Consider the following 19,023-nt stretch of genomic DNA (forward strand, 5'->3'; position numbering starts at 1 on the left):
AAAGTAGAAAAGGATGTCCATGTGTAATGTATCTAAGTAAGATAATACTGCAACTGATAAAGGTATCTAGGTGGGTGGGCGTATACAACTCTACATGCCACGAACAGATGCATACTGGTAAGTAGCATTTTCCGTTCGAGGCATATGAGCTGTAGCTGTAGATTGTATACCTTAGCATAGACTATATAACAGTTTCCCTCCTTAGTGGTGGCAACCTGTATCCGTTGCAGTGGTCGGAAAAAGTGTTCTCAATACAGGCTGGCCCACACTAGCTTGTTGCTTTGCTTGCACATCTACACAATAGCGTTTAGTGAAAGTGTGCGGTGCAGACCAAGTTGCTGCTTTACAGAGGTCATCTAGAGGAATATTCCATAAGAATGCCATAGAAGCCCCTCGTTTGCGTGTGGAATGAGCTCTAAGGGGAATGGTTAGCGTGCGTTTAGCTTTAAGGTAGCAGATATGTATGAACTTGAGAATCCATCTTGCAATTCTTGTTTTTGTGATGGCATTGCCCTTGTGAGGTGGGGAGAAAGATAGTTGTTTAGTCTTTCTAAAAGGTATAGTTCTTTCTATGTAGTATAGTGATGCTCCTTTGACGTCTAGCGTGTGAAGAGCACGTTCTGCCACAGAGTCTGGTTAAGGGGAAAAAAACTGGGAGTTCAACAGACTGATTATGGTGGAAGGCAGACACTACCTTGGGTAGAAGTTTTGGGTTAGGCCTAAGAACCACTTTACTATGATGTATTTGCAAAAATAATACATGCATGGAGTTCACCAACTCTCTTGAGGGATGTGATAGCTACCAGGAAGGCTACTTTTCAAGGGAGGAACTGTAACTCACATTTATGTAGAGGTTCAAATGGGGTCCTATGAGCCTGGTAAGGACAATATTGAGGTTCCAGAATGGGGGGGGGGGGGGGGGGGGGGGGGGGGGGAAGGTGGCACTCTAGGTGGAATTATCCTTCCATTAACGCTTTGATAGCAGGAACTCGAAATAAAGACAAGTGTTGTCTGTTTTGAAGGTAAGCGGCTATTGCAGCTAGATGTAGCCGTATAGATGCATATGCCAAATTACATCGCTGCAGATGCAAGAGTTTTGAATGGAAGCATCTAGTGGGTTGATTGCTATTTGTACAATAAACAACAAATAGTTTCCATTTTGCTGCATAGCAGGCTCTTGTTGTAGGGCATCTAGCCTCGGATGTTCATACAATCTGGGGGGAGACTGAGGTAGCCAAACTATGACCTCAGGAGCCAGATTGCAAGGTTGAGTTGATTGAGGTCTGGATGCGATATCTCTCCATGGTTCTGTGTAAGAAGTTTGGGTAAGAGGCGTAGCTTTTGATGCTTAACTACTGATAGTTCCAAGAGGGTTGTGAACGATGGTTGTCGGGCCCATGTTGGAGCAACTAGGATCATTGTGAGGGAATGCTGTTTGAGTTTCCGAACCACTAACTGAACGAGTGAGAGAAGCGGAAAAGCATAAGCAAATTTGCCTGACCAGTTCATCCATAGCGCATTGCCTTTGGATAATGGGTGTGGATACCTGGACGCGAAGGTTGGGCATTTGGAGTTGTGAAGTGAGGCGAACAGATCTATGTCTGGGTGCACCCACATTCGAAAGAATGGAAGAAGAACTGGATGATTAAGTTCCCATTCGTGAATGTGTTGTGTTTGCCGACTGAGCGATCGGATGGTGTACTCCCGGGAGATGTTGTGCGAGGAGGTATATCCTCTGGGGAATAGTCCATCTCCATATACTTTGCGCCAGTTGTGAGTTGGAAGGAGTGCGTTCCTCCCTGTTTTTTAATGCAATACATTGCTGTCATGTTGTCTATACATAATAGCACAGCTTTGCCCATTAGCAAGACTTGAAAATATTTTAGTGCTAAAAATATTGCTAGTAACTCCAGGTGATTTATGTGGAGTTGTCGTCGAGGGGTCCATAGTCCCTGTACAGTTCGATTTTGTCGATGAGCTCCCTGGCCGGTGAGTGATGCATCTCTTGTTAGTACTATCTGAAGAACCGTGTCGAGGAACAGTTGCCCTTTGGAAAGGTTGTGTGTATTCCACCACTACAGAAAGCGATGTGTGCGGCTGTCCACCAACACCACATCTGTCAACTATCTTGAGCCTGGTTCCACTGATGTGCTAGGCATTCTTGCAAGGGACGCATCGGGAGTCTTGCATAAGGAACGATGAGGATGCAAGAAGCCATCATCCCGATTAACTGCATAAACACTCGAGCTGGTTACGAGTGTTTAGGCCGAAATTGTAGTATTAGAGTTTGTGCTGAGTGAATCCTGCCTGGATTGGGGTTTGCTAGAGCTTTTGAGGTGTCTAGAGTAGCCCCTAGATACCGTTGTATGGTTGAAGGTGAGACATGGCGAGGTTTAATGTGAAACCTAGTCGTGAAGTAGATGGATAGTTGAGTGTGTGTGTGCGCTGCACACAACTTGTGAGATTTGGATTTTATGAGCCAATTGTCCAAATGAGGGAACACATTGAGGTGTTGCTTTCTTAATGAGCTGCTACAACTGCGAGGCATTTGGTGAAGACTCTGGGTGCCGTCGTTACGCCGAATGAACCAGAGATACTTTCTGTGAGATGGGTGAATAGGAATATGAAAGTAGGCGTCCTTTAGAGAGTGGAGAAGAAGACGCCTTGTTGAAGTAATGGGAGCACTGATGGAGAGTGACCATATGGAAGTGGTTGGATTGGATGTAGAAGTTTAGATGTGTGAGGTCTAATATTGGCCCAAGAGAGCCATCCTTTTTTGGAATCAGAAAGTAAGAGTGAGTAAACCCCTGTGCCTTGATGGGGGTAAGGGGACTGGTTCTATTGCATTTTTTGTAGAAGAGAGAGAACCTCTTGTTTGAGCAGTCAAATGTTCTGTAGACATTAGACTGTTTGGGAGGAATATGTGAGGGGACTGGATGAGAGTTCCAGGCAGTAACCATACTGGATAACTTAACTGGTCTGTAGTGAGGGGGGAAGTTACTGCTTGGTGGTAGGGGAGCTGCGGGTATTATTACTCCGGCCTCTGCCCTTGTTGTTGTTACCCCTGTAACCTCCCTTGAAGTATCCTTTGGAAAATGAGCTCCATTGCGGCTTTTGTAGGATGAGGACGGGTGCTGTGTGTTGGCTTTAGAGCCACCCCTATAAAAGGAGCGTCGAAAGGAGCCTCTAGAAGAAGATAACTAACTGCAAGGCTCCCATGGACTTAGCAGTTTGTGTCCTTTTTCATCTTCCTTTAAGATGTGTCCACTGCAGGTCCAAAGAGGTGCTCTTAGTCGAAGGGCGGCTTAAAGATACTGTTTTGCACTTCTTGTTTAAATCCAGAGATCTTGAGCCAGGCATGCCTGTGTAACAATACGCTAATATTGACTGCGCGATACACTGTCTGCTGCGTCTAGAGCACATTTGATCGTTGTATTTGTGATCAATTTGTCTTCTTGTATGAGGTCATTGGCTTTATCTTTGTATTCCTCAGGTAGATGTTGAATGAGCTTCTGCATCTCATCATAGTGGGCCCCATCATACCTTGCCAAGAGGGCTTGTGTGTTAGCTATTTTCCAATCGTTTGCAGCTTGAGACACCATACGTTTGCCTGAAGCGTAATCATTTGGATTCCTTATCTGGAGGCAGGGTGTCAACTGAACCTTTAGAGTTGGCCCTTTTACGTGCATTAGCTACTACCAGGGAATCTAAAGGGAGCTGACCCTTAATGTAAATGGGGTCAATGGGAGCTGCTTTGTATTTAGTCTATCCTGGGGCTAAGAACCCTAGCCCCTACAGGGTCCTTAAACACTTCTGGTGCGTGTTTAATTAGGCCTTTTAACATTGGATGTGTGATGATTTTTGCGGTTGAGCAAAAGTTTCTAAGAGGAAATCCTCCTCTACAGGATCCGAATGTAAATTTAGCTAGCGATATGTTGCGGCCCTATTGATTAGTTGAGCAAAACCTACATTACATCTGGTGGGTATGGCTTAGAGAGGGAGAAAGATGCAGGTCGTTGTTTAAGTCAGGATCTGTATTATAGTCCCTCCATGGATCTGGCTCCTGTGGAGGGAAATCATCATTATCTTGTGGAACTATATTATAATCCCCTTGTCCCTCCCCATCATCACTATCCTCTGGTTGCGAGAGTGGAAAAGTATGTGTTGGAGTGTATCTTTTGGAGAGAGTACTGGAGAGATAAGTAAGTTGGGACCAATAGGTGGAGGTGGTGTAGGGGGTAGAGAGGTATTAGTGCCCATGTCTATTCTTTTAGCCGGAACCGGTGAGTTTTGCAAATAGACCGGTTTCCTTTTTGTAGGTTGTTTGGAGAGTATATGACTAGTCTTTGGATAGATATAAATTGTTTTCAGGTTTGGATCTGGGACAAAAAGTTCAGAGCCGGTGTTAGACTGTTTAGGCATAGGGATAGCGTCAGGTTTAGAAGCCTTTTCTGGTTCCCAAGACTTCGGTTTCAGTTCTGGAGGCTTTAGCTTCGGGGGTGTAGGTTTTTTCCCCTCGATTGTTCTGGCTCCTATGTTTTCGTTGTCAAAGTTTTCCCCTTTTGCTTCAGCTCAGAGGGTTTGTCGCCAGAGAGGTTGTCCGGTGCCGATGGAGGAGGGCGCGGAATAACAGCAGCCTTGGACTTCGGTGCCGAAGGTGGTTTTTTGGTACTGGAGTGTAGTTGGCTCGAGCCGGAAAGCTGGTCTTGGCTTTTCATAGCCGGGCCAGAGGGCGGGGCATCTGAAATGTTCAACCGGTGTGGACCTGGGCCCTGTGGCTAAGGTGTTACCGGAGCTTTTGGTATGGGCTTGGGTCTCACAGTCCACTGAGCTGGGGTGACTGCATCTTAAACAGTCATCTGCTTCGGAGACTGAGACCTGTTACTCCTGGGCTTGTACCAGAATGCTGTCGGGGCCAGGATGGAAGATGTCCGGAATGGAGCCGCATCCTCAGGACATTTCATGGCGTGGAGCCCGACGATCACTAATGGTCTTCTTAGACTTGAAAGATAGACACGCCTCACAGGTCTACTCCCGATGCTCCGGAGTCGTCACTCGGGTGTTTACTACTAAATGTGGTTGGGCATGCATGACCTGTCCTCCAAACCTGCTGATTTAAGAAATAACTCGAATAACATAAGTGCCCACTGCCTCTACTGGGGCATCTCTTCCCTAGATGCTTTTAAACTGTTTGAGCTCAGCTAGCAAAGAAGGCACCACAGAGATGTCTTAGTAGTATAGCATCTCTAACGAGCTGGTAGGGCTGGGGCAAGCAGTTGCTATTGTTTTCTATAATTACGCATAACATTGTTCAATACGGACCACTCTGCATCATTACTGGAAAACAAGTATTTTTTGTAATCGTTTCGTAAAACGTATGCACTCTTTAAATTTGTACAAAAATAAATTGCTAACGCAAACAGACACGTTTCCCAATGGGGACGAAAAATGCATTGTTTTTCAGTAATATTGTGCGTACGTGTTTAAAATGTTTCTGGTTGCAAAATAAGGAGTAAGTGGTGATGGACAAACAATAAAAAGGCTCAGCTATTTATACTGAGTGCGGTGAGTGGACCCGTGTGCCACTGTGATCCACAGTGTCGGGATGTTTAGCACTTCATTGCCTAAACAAGATAGAAGCAACCAAAAAAGGTTAGGCCAAAAGACTGGACACGCACGCACACTCAACAGTAAAACTAAAATAGCAAACTTTTTTAGAACACTTTATTAAGCATGAATGTGCTCTAGGAAATTAAATAAATATATTTCAAAAGTTAGTAAACACTAGCAAAGTGTGTGTCTTTTATTGGATGCTGTCTCCCCTTCAAAGGGCAACCACATTCTGGTGAGTTATACTCTGAAGCAAACTTGGTTTACAGGAATTGGCATCATGAATGGCAGTTATTAGGCGCTACATGGGTTTAGGAATCAGCACTTCCTGCAGAGCAACAATCCCTCCCCACCCCAGCGCCCCATGGAGGCCTGTACGGCTGTAGATATCAAAGGCTAGCGCACTGGCTCCACGGCCCAGGAGACTCACATCCAACGAACACCATCAATGATACCTTTATCTTTCTACCCCAACTAGCTGAGGGAGGGAGCTCAATTTCCTTTCTTGCACCAGCGCCCCAGTCTCCCTTGCTTCGCCACTGGCTACTGACACTCGGCCACTTACAGACCCTTGAAGGCAAGGTGTCTATAGGTGTTCCCTGATTGATGTCAGGAATGCATGATTACTACAATATAAATACTCTTTCTGCTAAAGATAATATAGTGCAGTGTGAGATTAGACCCTCTCTTCCAGGGAACAAACCATAACCAAGCATAATTGTTCACTTGCGCTTTATCTTCACCTAGTACTGTAATTCAGTCAGTGACCCTGTGAGTAGGGAATTACTTTTGCACTAACCCAAGGAGCCACAAGGAGCTACCGAGGCCACGGCCCTTTCACAACAGAGCCAACAGGGTAATAAGTGGTTTTTTGAATAGGAGAGCTGGCTTGCTTTGAAGGGGTCCCAGATTGTCTGCATATGTGTAGCCACAGTGGGGAAGGAGGTCGTCCCAGCTGCAGGTGTGCCAGACAGGTCATGCATGCCCAACCATGGTTTATCAGTAAACACCCCTGTGCAATATTGTAAGCTTTGCTAAATACATACAAGGTCCCAAAGGCGAGACCGATTACATTGCAAATGCTTGTTCTAGCACTTTTGACTTGTTCCGTGCTCGTTTTCCCAACCTCTCGAACGCCTTGAATCTCTGCTTAAATTGTTTTTTGCTTTTCAATGTGTCTTAAAGATTCAGGCACGCCTCTTTTTAAGTGAGTCGAGGCCCCATTGCATAATTATAAAACAGGTCTGCCTTGGACTCCGATCTCTACCCATATCTTTCCAAAATCCTACAACAGTTATCAGTATCGCTATTTCAAGGTCAAAAAATAATAGCCAAAAAAGTCCAAATTGTCCCATGTCTTACCATATTGGTTTATAAGAATCTGGCTCAAACCAGCACTGAGGCTCATTGGTTATACAAGACATTCCTAACGTGACGTTTGAAATTCCATCTTAGATAAGCTGTAGTGTGAAATAACTGACAACTATTTGTCATAAGTCCTTTGCCCCAGATTATTGCACAAGATCCTGCCAGACACGGTCCCTGGCTGCCAGATACCTATATTGCACTTTCTACTGACAGGCGTTTACCCCTTGAAGAGCAGCCTCCCAGACTGACAGTTACAGCAAAGGTATCAGAAGCTTGCAAAAACGCTCTTTGAAGGTCAGCTGTGAATCTGCAACAGTTAACTTTCAAAGGGCCTTTCTCTCCCGCCACAGTCAGCCTACCTATGGATGACGATATTAAACAAGCATTTGCAGTGCAATAGGTCTCACATTACTGAAAGTTTTGAGCTATTGTCATTGCAAATAATAATGCAATGCGAATAGCTCAAACTTTCAGTAATGCGAGACCTATTGCATCGCAAATGCTTGTTTTAGACAGGCATTAGAGTGAGACAGAACACAATGATCCATGGTAATTACTAGTTGAAGGCAAATTGAATATAGAACACTAGGTACTATACACTGCAACTATTTACATTGTTTCAGAAGGCCCTTGGCTGCATTTAACACATGGATGACAATTTAGTTTCTTTTTTGAAAAGTAATACCTTACATCCTAGCTATAAAGCAGTTTTAACTGCAAGTTCCCAACTTAAAAAACAGGGCTACATAAAATGTTGGCAGAGAGGCAGCATCCTGAATCTAGGCCATATAAATGGCTCTTCATTCTATAACCGAAAAAAAACTCCTAGCCAACCCCTGCAACAACATTTTGCCAGATAAGCAACCTGAGTGAGATGGGATGCGACTACAGCAAACATGTATATAAAAAAAGATCTGCTTAAGTGTACCATCTGTAGACTACAAAGGGACACAGAACTGAAGTGTTGTTGCTTTATGTAACAAAGAACGTTTTTTGTAGCGATGCACAGTAAACACCCAACGTCCAAAAGTGAAAGGCAACTTCAAATGACCCAGTGTTCTGCCTGCATTATAACATTTCAGCATCTGGCTACTGTGAGTAACAATACAAGTGAGTGGGATATAAAGCCAACTGCTATTAAAGCCTTTAGACTCAAAGAAACGCCAACCTCAATGATGCATTATTAAAATAATGCCCCACTTTGCACCCAGTCACTGATCAATACAAGCAAATACTTTATATATTAAGTATTCCAGCTTTCTTGTAATGCAATCTTAGTATTTAGATTAGCAAGTGGGGACAGTGGTATTAAATGTTATTAGTGAACAGTGCAGCTTAAATGTGGCACTTCTATTATAACAAGCAATGAGATTCGCCCAGCAGTCATCATAAATATACATAGAATTTACTGCATATATCAAACTATTTTTATTTCGCGCAAAGTCAGGCTTTAGCTACTAAGGGGTCTATTGTACACCAGATTGGATTTTTTTTTTTTAAACTGCACTCCTTAAACCCCCACTCCCCAATGTGATGTGCACGAAACAGCAGTATGGTAGTTTATATAGCACAGCACGGTAAACTGGATATTGACCTTTCGGCATGATCTCAGCAGGCAACCCAACATTTTGGCTAGAGTACAAAACCTGTGTAGACAAATTTCTAGCAATATTCTGTTAAATACAGTAGTACGGCTCTATCCTAAGTATTAGGCGGAATGAACATCCGCTGTAACTTTAACATATAGACAGACCACTTCAAACAGTTAATGCTGCTTTGGTTGCAGCAGAGCAGTGGAGAGCGCACAGAAATGGCTCTAGCTCGATGAATTAAGTTACTGCAAAATCATATTTTCACTAACACTTGAATACCTCGTTCAAAGACGTCGGTAATCAGTGCACATTGAGGAAACGAAGTACAGCTACTGCTCCAGGACTTGAGCTAAGACTTCATACTAATTTAACAAAAACAAACAGCAAATGCTTGTTTGTACTACTTCCCAGGGTTGGCATACAAACGCATCCTAGAAGGACCTGAAACGCACGTTCGTTGCTCTGAATAAAGACAATTTCCATAATCCAGCTTTTCCCCCACTAAAATAGTCGCAACGATCCCACCTGCCTTTGAAGGGGAGAAGAATTACTTTTCAAAGTTGTAGTTGACAGAAAAACAACAGCATGACAGACTCTGAACGGTCAGAATCAACTCCAGAAAATTGGAACCTCTGGTTTCTCATTCCTTTAAGGCTAGAGGGCTATTTCCTCATGATCGCGAACCTTATTAAAGTCTTAAAATTATTAAAAATAGTTTGGAACCCTGTGGAACATTATTAACTGTTCAGTAACCTGAGGTAACCCGCCGTTGTGGGCAATGGCTAAAAACTACGACATGAAAAAGAGCAATATCACAAAAGATCACTAGGGACGACAACTATGCTGTTATGGGGCAGCATGCGCTCCGTTGCCTAAGGCGATGCAGGTGTTGTCATGTGGTACACCCCTGTCACTGGAGCAGCAGCTGTATGAAGTAAGACACTATGCCCTTCCTGGATGCGCCAAAGAACAGCATTCACTCCAGTCCTCAACCAACTTGTTGCTTACTGCACCCAGACTCAACTAATCTGTTAAGCATTATGTAAAGACACCACAGTTGTCGCAACCTTCAGGCCGCAACATTGAAGTGCCCACAACAATTAGAAAGTGCCAAATCAAAGCCAAAGTACAATCGGCAAGTTTGTAAAAGGCAGAGGCTGAACAAGTGGATTATGCTTTTAAGCAGTCATGTCAACATACGAGACTATGGTCATTACGATGGGAAAACAGATGTCACATCTAACTGAAGATATGCCTGCTTGGTATGCGGTTTCATAAACTAATGAAATATTTAGAAATCCTTGTGTGAACCCTGGAGTGGAAGGCCATTTAGATGCAATGACCATCCGTAATAAAATCAGTATAAATCCGCATTGATTTAAGTCGCATCATTGGAGCAAGACAGATTCTTTGTCGTGTGTCAAACTATCACTTCTGCTGCTCATAACCATCTAGCATAGCAGGGGCTGCTTATCATTAACAGTCAAAGACTGTCAGTCACCTAATACAACTTTCTCTCACCTGGCACCAGCGCTGCTCTAAATTGGGTATTTAACTACCTCTCACCTCAACTTTACTATGTACTGGTGCTAATCACATTGTTTAATTTCCCACAAAGTGTTAGTCTATCCCAGTCCTGGGACAAATCTTCTGGCATACGCACTTCGTGACTGAGGAATTTGAGAGAGGGGGCGAGGAAATGACGAAAATGAAGGAATATGCTACTTACCAGTATGCATCTGTTCTTGGCATGTAGAGCTGCAGATCTACACACTTGTGCATAAGATCGCCATCTGGTGTTGGGCCCAGATGTTTCCAGTTGTCTTTCCTCTTGGAAAGTCTTTGGAAGTCACGAGGTCGGTGACTCCTCCTTTGGATCGTATTGCGCATGGGCTTCGGCTCCATCCTCGGATTGTTTTTCCCCAGCAGGGAAATGATGGAGCGTAGTAATAAACAGTGAAATGCCCATGTGTGTTGTATCTAAATAAGATAAACTGGAACAGATAAAGGTAGCCAGGGAGGCGTGTGTAGATCTGCAGCTCTACAAGCCAAGAACAGATGCATACTGGCAAGTAGCATATTCCGTTCGAGGCATATGAGCTGCAGATTACACACTTGTGCATAGATTATATAGCAGTACCCACCCTTAGCGGCGACCACCCGTATCTGTTGCAGTGGTTTGAAATAATGTTGAGTACAGCCTGGCCCACACTAGCCTGTTGCTTAGTTTGCACATCTACACAATAGTGTTTAGTGAAAGTGTGCGGTGTTGACCATGTAGCTGCTTTGCAGATATCATCTAATGGGATGTTTCCTAGAAAAGCCATTGAAGCCCTTATTTTACGTGTAGAATGCGCTTTAGGGGGAACGTATAGCGTTTGTTTTGCTTTGTGGTAGCAAATCTGAATGCATTTGACAATCCACCTAGCTATCCCCGACTTGGAGATGTGTGGTGGAGAGAAAGAGACAAACAGTTGTTTGGTCTTACGGAAAGGTTGTGTTCTCTCGATGTAGTAGAGTAAGGCTCGTTTGACATCTAATATGTGAAGAGCTCTTTCTGCAACAGTTTGTGGTTGCGAGAAAAATACCGGTAGTTATACAGATTGGTTTAGGTGAAAAGGAGAAATGACTTTAGGGAGGAATTTTGGGCTGGTACGGAGAACAACTTTGTTATGGTGCATTTGTAGAAAAGGTTCTTGAATGGTAAATGCTTGTATCTCACTGACCCTTCTGAGGGAAGTGATGGCTACGAGAAAAGCAGTTTTCCAGGTTAAAAATTGGAGTTCACATTTGTGCAATGGTTCAAAGGGAGGCCCCATTAGTCTGGTGAGAACGATATTTAGGTTCCACACAGGCGAGGGTGGCACTCGGGAGGGAGGGAGGGAGAGGGGAGGGGGGGTCTGGGGGAGAGAATTTTTTTTAGTAACCTTCCATGAAGGCTTTAATGGCAGGTACTCTAAAGAGGGATATATGTTGCCTGTTTTGTAGGTAAGCTGCTATAGCTGCGAGGTGCAGGCGAATGGACGTATAGGCTATATTACACGCGCAAACAGAAGTCTTTCACCACAGAACCACCAGGCAGGCAGCAACGAGGAAAAACCACGCAAGTCCCAGTCTTCTTTCGGCAAGTTTATTTAAAAAGGCAAGTTCACCAAATCTGACGCGTTTCGGGCGTCCGCCCTTGGTCACAGATCTATATTACACCTTTGTAGGTGGAGTAAGTAGCCTACGATGTGTTGAATAGAGACGTCTAGGGGATAGATGGTGTTGGTGACAATAGACAACAAAACGTTTCCACTTGGCGGCGTAGCACGCTATAGTGGTGGGTCGCCTAGCTTCCTTGAGGACGTTCATACAGTCAGGGGGAAGATTTAGATAACCGAATTCTAGGACTACAGGAGCCAGACAGCAAGGTTGAGCTGAGCTGGGTCCGGGTGTCTGATCTCTCCATGGTTCTGGGTTAAGAGGTATGAAGAGAGGCGTAATTTTTGGTGCGGTACTACGGATAGTTCCAGCAGTGTGGTGTACCACAGTTGTCTGGCCCAAGTTGGAGCTACTAGGATTAGTGTGAGGGAGTGTTGCTGTAGTTTGCGCACCACTAGTGGAATGAGTGGAAGAGGCGGAAAAGCGTATGCAAATGTGCCTGACCAGTTCATCCATATCGCATTTCCTTTGGACAATGTATGTAGATATCTGGCGGCGAAGCTTGGGCATTTGGTGTTTGTGGGTGGCGAAGAGGTCTGTGGGTAGAGTTCCCACTCGTGGATTTGTTGCGTTTGTCTGCTGAGCAGATCTGCCATAGTGTTTTGGACTCCTGGAACATGCTGAGCTAGGAGAAAGATTTTCTGGGGTATGGCCCATCTCCATATGCTCTGTGCTAGCTGAGAGAGCTGTGGAGAGTCTGTGCCTCCTTGTTTTTGAATATAGTACATGGCTGTCATGTCTGTGCGGATTAGGACTGCCTTGCCTGAAATCTGTTTTTGAAAAGATTTTAGGGCTAAGAAGATTGCTAGTTACTCCAGATGGTTGATGTGGAGTAACTTTTGTTGAGGTGTCCATGTGCCCTGCACGGTGAGATGTACTAAATGAGTTCCCCAGCCGGAGAGCGATGCATCTGTGGTTAGTACTATCTGTACTATCTGGGGAACCGGGTCCAGGAATGGTCGACCTGTGGAAAGGTTTGTGGTGGTCCACCACTGCAGAGAGCGATGGGTGCGACCGCCTACCAACACTAGATCTGTTAATTGACCCTGGGCCTGGTTCCATTGGTGTGCGCTAAGCACTCTTGGAGAGGAAGCATCTGGAGTCTTGCGTGAGGTACTAGGAAGATGCAAGCGGCCATCATCCCCATTAGTTGCATAAACACTCGAGCTGGAAGGGAGTGTTGTGCTATGAATTTTGCGTGTAGAGCCTGAATACTTGTAATCCTGGCAGGATTGGGGTAGGCTAGCGCTTTTGAGGTGTCTATGGTGGCACTGAGGTATTGTTTTATGTGGTGAAGAAGCTGGATGGTGGCATGCGTGTGTTGTACACACTGGCTGTAAGAACTGGCTTTTATTAGTCAGTCGTCTAGGTATGGGAAGACATGGATGTGTGGTCTCCCTAGGTGTGCTGCCACTACTGCTAGGCACTTGGTGAATACACGTGGTGCTGTTGTGACTCCGAATGGGAGTACTTTGAATTGGTAGTGTTGGCCGTCCACTACGAATCTGAGGAACTTCCTGTGAGCGTTGTGCACTGGAATGTGGAAATAAGCGTCTTAGGTCTACAGTGGTCAGGAAGTTGTTTTGGGAAAGCAGTGGAAGTACCTGCTGAAGCGTTAGCATGTGAAAATGGTCTGAGTGTATGTATTTGTTTAGGGTCCTGAGGTCTAGGATGGGCCGTAGAGTCTCGTCCCTTTTTGGTATGAGAAAATATAGGGAGTAAACCCCCATATTTCGTTGCTTGGTAGGAACGTGTTCTATCGCCCTTTTCTGTTGCAGGGAGATTACCTCCTGCTTTAGTAGTGTTAAATGTTCTTGTGACATTGGGCGTTGTCTGGGTGGGATGTTTTGTGGGGGGGGGGGGGGAATATTAGTTCTAGGCAGTAGCCTGACCGAATTATTTGTGTTACCCATTTGTCTGAGGTGATGGTGGCCCAGACAGGGAGGACATTTTGGAGTCTGCCCCCGACCGGAGTGGGATGGTCTGGGGGGAGTGGAGGGAAGTCATTGGGTAGGTGCGGTGGCAGAGCGGGCGGTGTTTGTTTGCCTCTGCCTTTGTTATTGTTGCCCCTGTAGCCTCCTCTTTGGTAGTCCCTTGTAAAGGTGGACTGGGTAGGGGCCTTATATGAAGTGGAAGCGGTGTCGGAGGAGTAGCCTCTGGATGTGCTCCGAAAGGAAGAGCGGCGAAAGGAGCGCCTGGGAGGGTGCGATTGTAAAGCTCCCATGGATTTTGCCGTATCAGTGTCTTCTTTCATCCTTTCTAGGGCCTCATCCACTTTTGGGCCAAACAGATGTTCCTGGTCAAAGGGATGTTTGAGGCCTGTACCTCCGGTTTAAAACCAGAGATCCTTAGCCAGGCATGGCGACGGAGGAGGACACTAGTATTGATGGCCCTGGAGGCTGTGTCTGCTGCATCTAGGGCACAACGTATGGAGGTGTTAGTAATGGTTTTGCCCTCCTGAATCAACTCATTGGCCCTGGGTTTGTATTTATCAGGGAGATGTTGCATTATAGCCTCTAATTCATCATAATGGGCCCCGTCATACCTGGCTAGTAGCGCTTGTGCATTAGCGATACGCTATATGTTGGCAGCTTGGGATGCAGTACGTTTGCCTGATGCGTCCAAGAGTTTAGACTCTGTCAGGTGGTGGTGCTTCACATGACGCTTGGGAGTTGGCCCTTTTACGTGCTGTGGACATTACCAGAGAATCTAGTGGTGCTGGCCCTCTGATGTAGGGGCGGATTTATATTTCTTTTCAATGCACGGGTTAATGACCCTGGCTCTGACCGTGTCTTTAAAGACCTTTTACAACTCCCTTGAGCATAGGCAATATGGAGGTAGTCCTATGTGTGGTGTCAAACGTATCGAGGAGGAAATCCTCCTCCACAGGGTCGGTATGGAGATCTACCCCGTGATAGTGTGCCGCCCTTTGTAGTAGATGGTTGAACCCCAGTGAGTCTTCTGGTGGGGAAGGTCTGGAAGGGTAGAGATCATCCTGTGGGACGTTAGGGATGTCAGGGATATTATATTAGTCCCATGGGTCTGTGGAGCCTGTAGGAGTGGGGTCCCCTGTAGGTAAATCTTGGGGCACGTCTCCTTTGTCATCATATGGATCCCCCTGATCATCATCATCCGGAGAGGGTGTTGGGGAATGATGAGGTGGGGGATGGAGATGGTGGAGGAGGGAGATGGTGGAGGAGGGGGGGGGAAGGTGGAGGAGGTATTCTGAAATGAGAGGTAGCAGAGTCCTTCCTCTTTGGAGGTGGAGGCAGAGCAGGTTTATCCAGCTGTCTCTTTTTGATGGAGAGCATCAAATGTCCGGTTTTAGGATGCTTGGTTAGTGTGTTTTGTAATGTATCCGGTGTAAAAAGTTCTGGTGATGTTGGTTGGTCCGTCGGGGCAGTTGGTTTTTTGGCTTTTTTCGCGCTGGTTCGTTGTTTGGAACTATGCTTGGAAAAGTCTGATTGTTTGGTCGGCGCAGAGGTGGATTTCGGCCTCGAAGTGTCGGTGGCTTTGTGTGCTTTTGTCGGTGCCGAAGATGTGGTCTGTGCCGAAGATGGTGTCGGCACCGAGGAGCTGGAGCTGGTTCTCGACAACGAGTGTTTCGGTACGGGGCTCGGTGTCGAAGCGGAAGCCATTTTCTTTTTCGGTGTCGAAGAGTGTTTATCGGCACCGACGGTGGGCTGGCTCGAGCCCCCGGAAGGCTTAATCTGCTTCTTTACCAGGCCCGAAGGTGCGGTGTGGGAAGCAATGTCCTTGGTCTTGCTTAGGCCCGGAGGCGAAGGAGAGACCAAGGCCTTTTCTGGTGCCGGCAAGGGTGTGTGTGTGTGTGTGTGGGGAGGGGGGGAGGAGGAGATTAGTACTCACAACCCTCTGTGCCGGAGTGATGTCCTCCACATCTGAATCGTCTGCTTCGGAGGCGCGGACGAGGCCTTGTCGGTGTGGTGTTCTTCTGGAGCGTCGACGCCTTCCCCGAAGATGGTTCTTCTAGCCCTTCGGTCTCGAATGGTTTTCTTGGACCGGAAGGACTTACACGCCGGACAATCTCGAGCCTCGTGTTCAGGGGAGAGGCAGAGATTGCATACTTTGTGGAGATAGGTGTGGGGGAACTTGGACCCACATCGAGGGCACTTCTTGAAGGGAGTCCTTTCCATTAGCCAGGACCGGAGCTTGGGTAGGCCCGAAGGCTGCCACCGACGACCGGAATCGAAGGTTTTCCGATGAGGCGCGTTGAGTGGGGAGATCGCGATCGAAAACAATACTGCGAGTTGGGGTGAGGATTGCACATCCGAGCCAGATGGCGGAAAAAAACATCTGAGGATGGAGCCGAAGCCCATGCGCAATACGATCCAAAGGAGGAGTCGCCGACCTCGTGACTTCCAAAGATTTTCCTAGAGGAAAAACAACTGCAAACATCCGGGCCCAACACCAGATGGCGATCTATGCACAAGTGTGTAATCTGCAGCTCATATGCCTCAAACAGAGTATGAAGAAGGTGCGAGGCTAGCAGAAGGTCGCGAGAATGGGCTCTCTCAGGTGTATACGCCTGCCTATCATAAGTGACCATTTATATGACAAACCATTGTATGTGCTATTACATGTTTACCGTGGTGGCGTAAATTTAGTCAGCGTTAGCACATTGTATGTGCTATTACATGTTTACCGTGGTGGCGTAAATTTAGTCAGCGTTAGCAAATGAAGCCCCGATCTGCCGGTGTGCCACTCAGAGCACGTGCATTAACCAGCTGCTGCACATTACTCCAGCACCCTGGGTGTATGTCATTTCCTCGCCCCCCTCTGGGGGATAGAGGCACACATTACTTCTTCAAGGAATGCTGTGTGCATGGGTGCCGTGTGTGGACTGCACTATTCCACCCCTTTTCAAGACCCAGGGACACGCTGCTTTTAAGAGCTTGGATTCTTGCTGGGGTGCGTTTTTATTATCCTTTCAGAGCCAAAAAACTAACTCAGTCGCCACCAAAAGTAAAGAAATAGAATCGATTTCTTTACTTTTGGTATCATCGCGGTATCCGTGCTTTATTTATAACATTAAAAGTAAAGAACAAGCGGCACTGAAAGCGATCTCGCCGCGATCAATTTTGTCAACAAAAAACCAGTGGTGTGCGCGCGCCAGAGGAGCGGGGGCAAAGGCTCGCCCATTCCTAAGGTGGCCAGCATGCGCTCCGCTGCACGTGCTGGCCACCGGTGGGAATGGATGGAGCAAAGGCAGGACATGCGCCCGCCTTTGCTCAATCCCATGCCGTTAAAAAAAAACAACAAAAAAAACGCTAAAGCCAATGGCGGGCGGCGAAAGCCTGTTCACACGCACGTGTGAGCAGCTTTCAGAACCCCTTTACAAGAGGTCTCGCACTGCAACACTAGGCGCAAGACCTAAAAACAGCGAATCCTAGTGGGAATGCCCTGTCACACGATGACCTCTCCTCAGGCAGCAGAAGCAGAGCATTAGCCCCCCCCCCCCCCAGTGTCTCTGCTTCATTGCCATGCAGAGTGACGCACAAGTAGAGTAAAAAGCGTGGCCGATGGAGTCCCAAGTCCCTATCCCATTGCAAATTACGCCCGCCCCCCATATATTAGTTGGAAGCAATTGAGACACCCGCGGTTTAGCTTAGAATGTTTAAAGCCAAGGCACGGGTGCTGTGTTATAAAAAAAAAACTTTCCAAAAATTATGGGGGGGGCAGTTTTTTTCCACAGCTTTACTTTTCTTACAATGGCGACAAAAGTGAGGGCGCTGCGATTGCTTCAAAAGTAAAGTGATAGAAGAAAAAAAAGGCAAGGGGGGGGGGGGCGCGCATTTTTCCCCATTTCTTTACTTTGTTAGCAATCTCGGCAACTGCGCCTAATCTTAAGATGTTTACAGCCAAAGCGCGGGTGCAGCCATTGTAAAAAAGATATCGGGAAGATGGTATGCTGCCATGTTCAGAGCCACAAATAAGAACAGAAAGGTGTGACTGCCATTATGCCAGCCGCAGCTGCCATGCTGGGGGGGGAACAAAAACCCAATGCTGGGGGGAGTGTCCTGCCTACAACAACAGGCAGGGGCGAGTGATTGCAGAAAGTTTTGCCCACAGGTGGAGTAACACATGCAATGCCAACAAAAGTAGTAATACCAGCATGATAGTAGCACCCTGAATGAGGCAATGTGACAGGTCATGTGAAATACAATGCTTTAAAAATTGCCACCACAGTGCGCTATGTTGAGCAGCATAACACAGCTGCATCTTTACATTCTAGAAAAAATGGCAGGAGATAAAAGTCAATTACATCTGCATTTTTCAAGGCTGAAACTCATTAAAGAATTTAAAGCAGCTCAAACTTACAACTCTAGCAACAAAAAGTGTCCGGAAAGCATCTCCCAGCGCATTCGGGTCATTGTGAGGATCCCCTGAGATAGAGGAATAGTACATGTTAATACTTTGAAAGGCAGGAAAGAACACTAAACAACCCTTGATCGATTGAGAACGAATTGCAGCCTCACCCACCGAATCATTTATGGGCAGCACATTGCACTTACATATTTTAAGTTCATTCTCCACATCTTGCTGCCTTCGTTCAATTTTCTCTCTTCTCTATAAAGACAACAGAAAATAACAGTAACTAGAAGTAATTGCATTGCTCATTCAACTTCACCTCAATTCATTATCCACTCCCCCCAAAAAAGAAGAGTCGTTTGCATCGGGGCTCCTAGCGACCTATAAATTCATTTGTAGTTATCTGCATGTCGTACTGCTTCAGTGCCCATAAACCTAGTAAACAAACTCCCCTAGCAGAAACGCATAGTAACAAGCTAAACGGAACGTAGGCGGTCTGCTGAAACTGTACAAGATTATTAAGACCCCATTTTTGGTGGCTGAAAAATATAACAAACATTAAAATCGGTTATCGGCTGCATGTGCCCAATATATACCCTGATATTCACGTCTCCACACTTAACAGGCAGTGCACTAAAAGCAGGCATTAAATTTCTGGTCAGAACTGGCAGCAGAGCGTAGAAGGTAAATACTCTAATGTCGGACAAAGAAGGTACGAAGAGAAGGTTCAAGATCAGTTGGGCATGTGTTATCAGATGGCCCTGAACCAGTGAAAGGCAAAAGGAGCTGTGATAAACAATCAATGGCTAGAGCTAGGTAAATAACACAAGATACAAGAAACCAGAAAAGAAATGTTCAAAATGGATACGAAGCCACAGGTGCCCTGCATTAAAAAAGTAATAAGCTAACCTGAGCTTCT

General features: G+C 46.0%; 1 protein-coding gene across 1 annotated transcript in view; it reads right to left on the minus strand.

Annotated features, from left to right (window-relative positions):
• The window catches only part of SNRNP70 (small nuclear ribonucleoprotein U1 subunit 70), a 55,036-nt gene that overhangs the window by 25,212 nt on the left and 10,801 nt on the right, over positions 1 to 19,023 (minus strand). Inside the window, exons 4-5 of the mRNA XM_085616267.1 lie at positions 18,308 to 18,362; positions 18,114 to 18,178 (exon numbers count right to left, since the gene is read on the minus strand). Of these exons, the coding sequence (XP_085472393.1) occupies positions 18,114 to 18,178; positions 18,308 to 18,362 (120 nt within the window). The remainder of the gene's footprint in view (positions 1 to 18,113; positions 18,179 to 18,307; positions 18,363 to 19,023) is intronic.

The sequence above is a fragment of the Triturus cristatus genome, chromosome 7, assembly GCF_964204655.1.
Source record: "Triturus cristatus chromosome 7, aTriCri1.1, whole genome shotgun sequence".
Taxonomy (NCBI): Eukaryota; Metazoa; Chordata; class Amphibia; order Caudata; family Salamandridae; genus Triturus; species Triturus cristatus.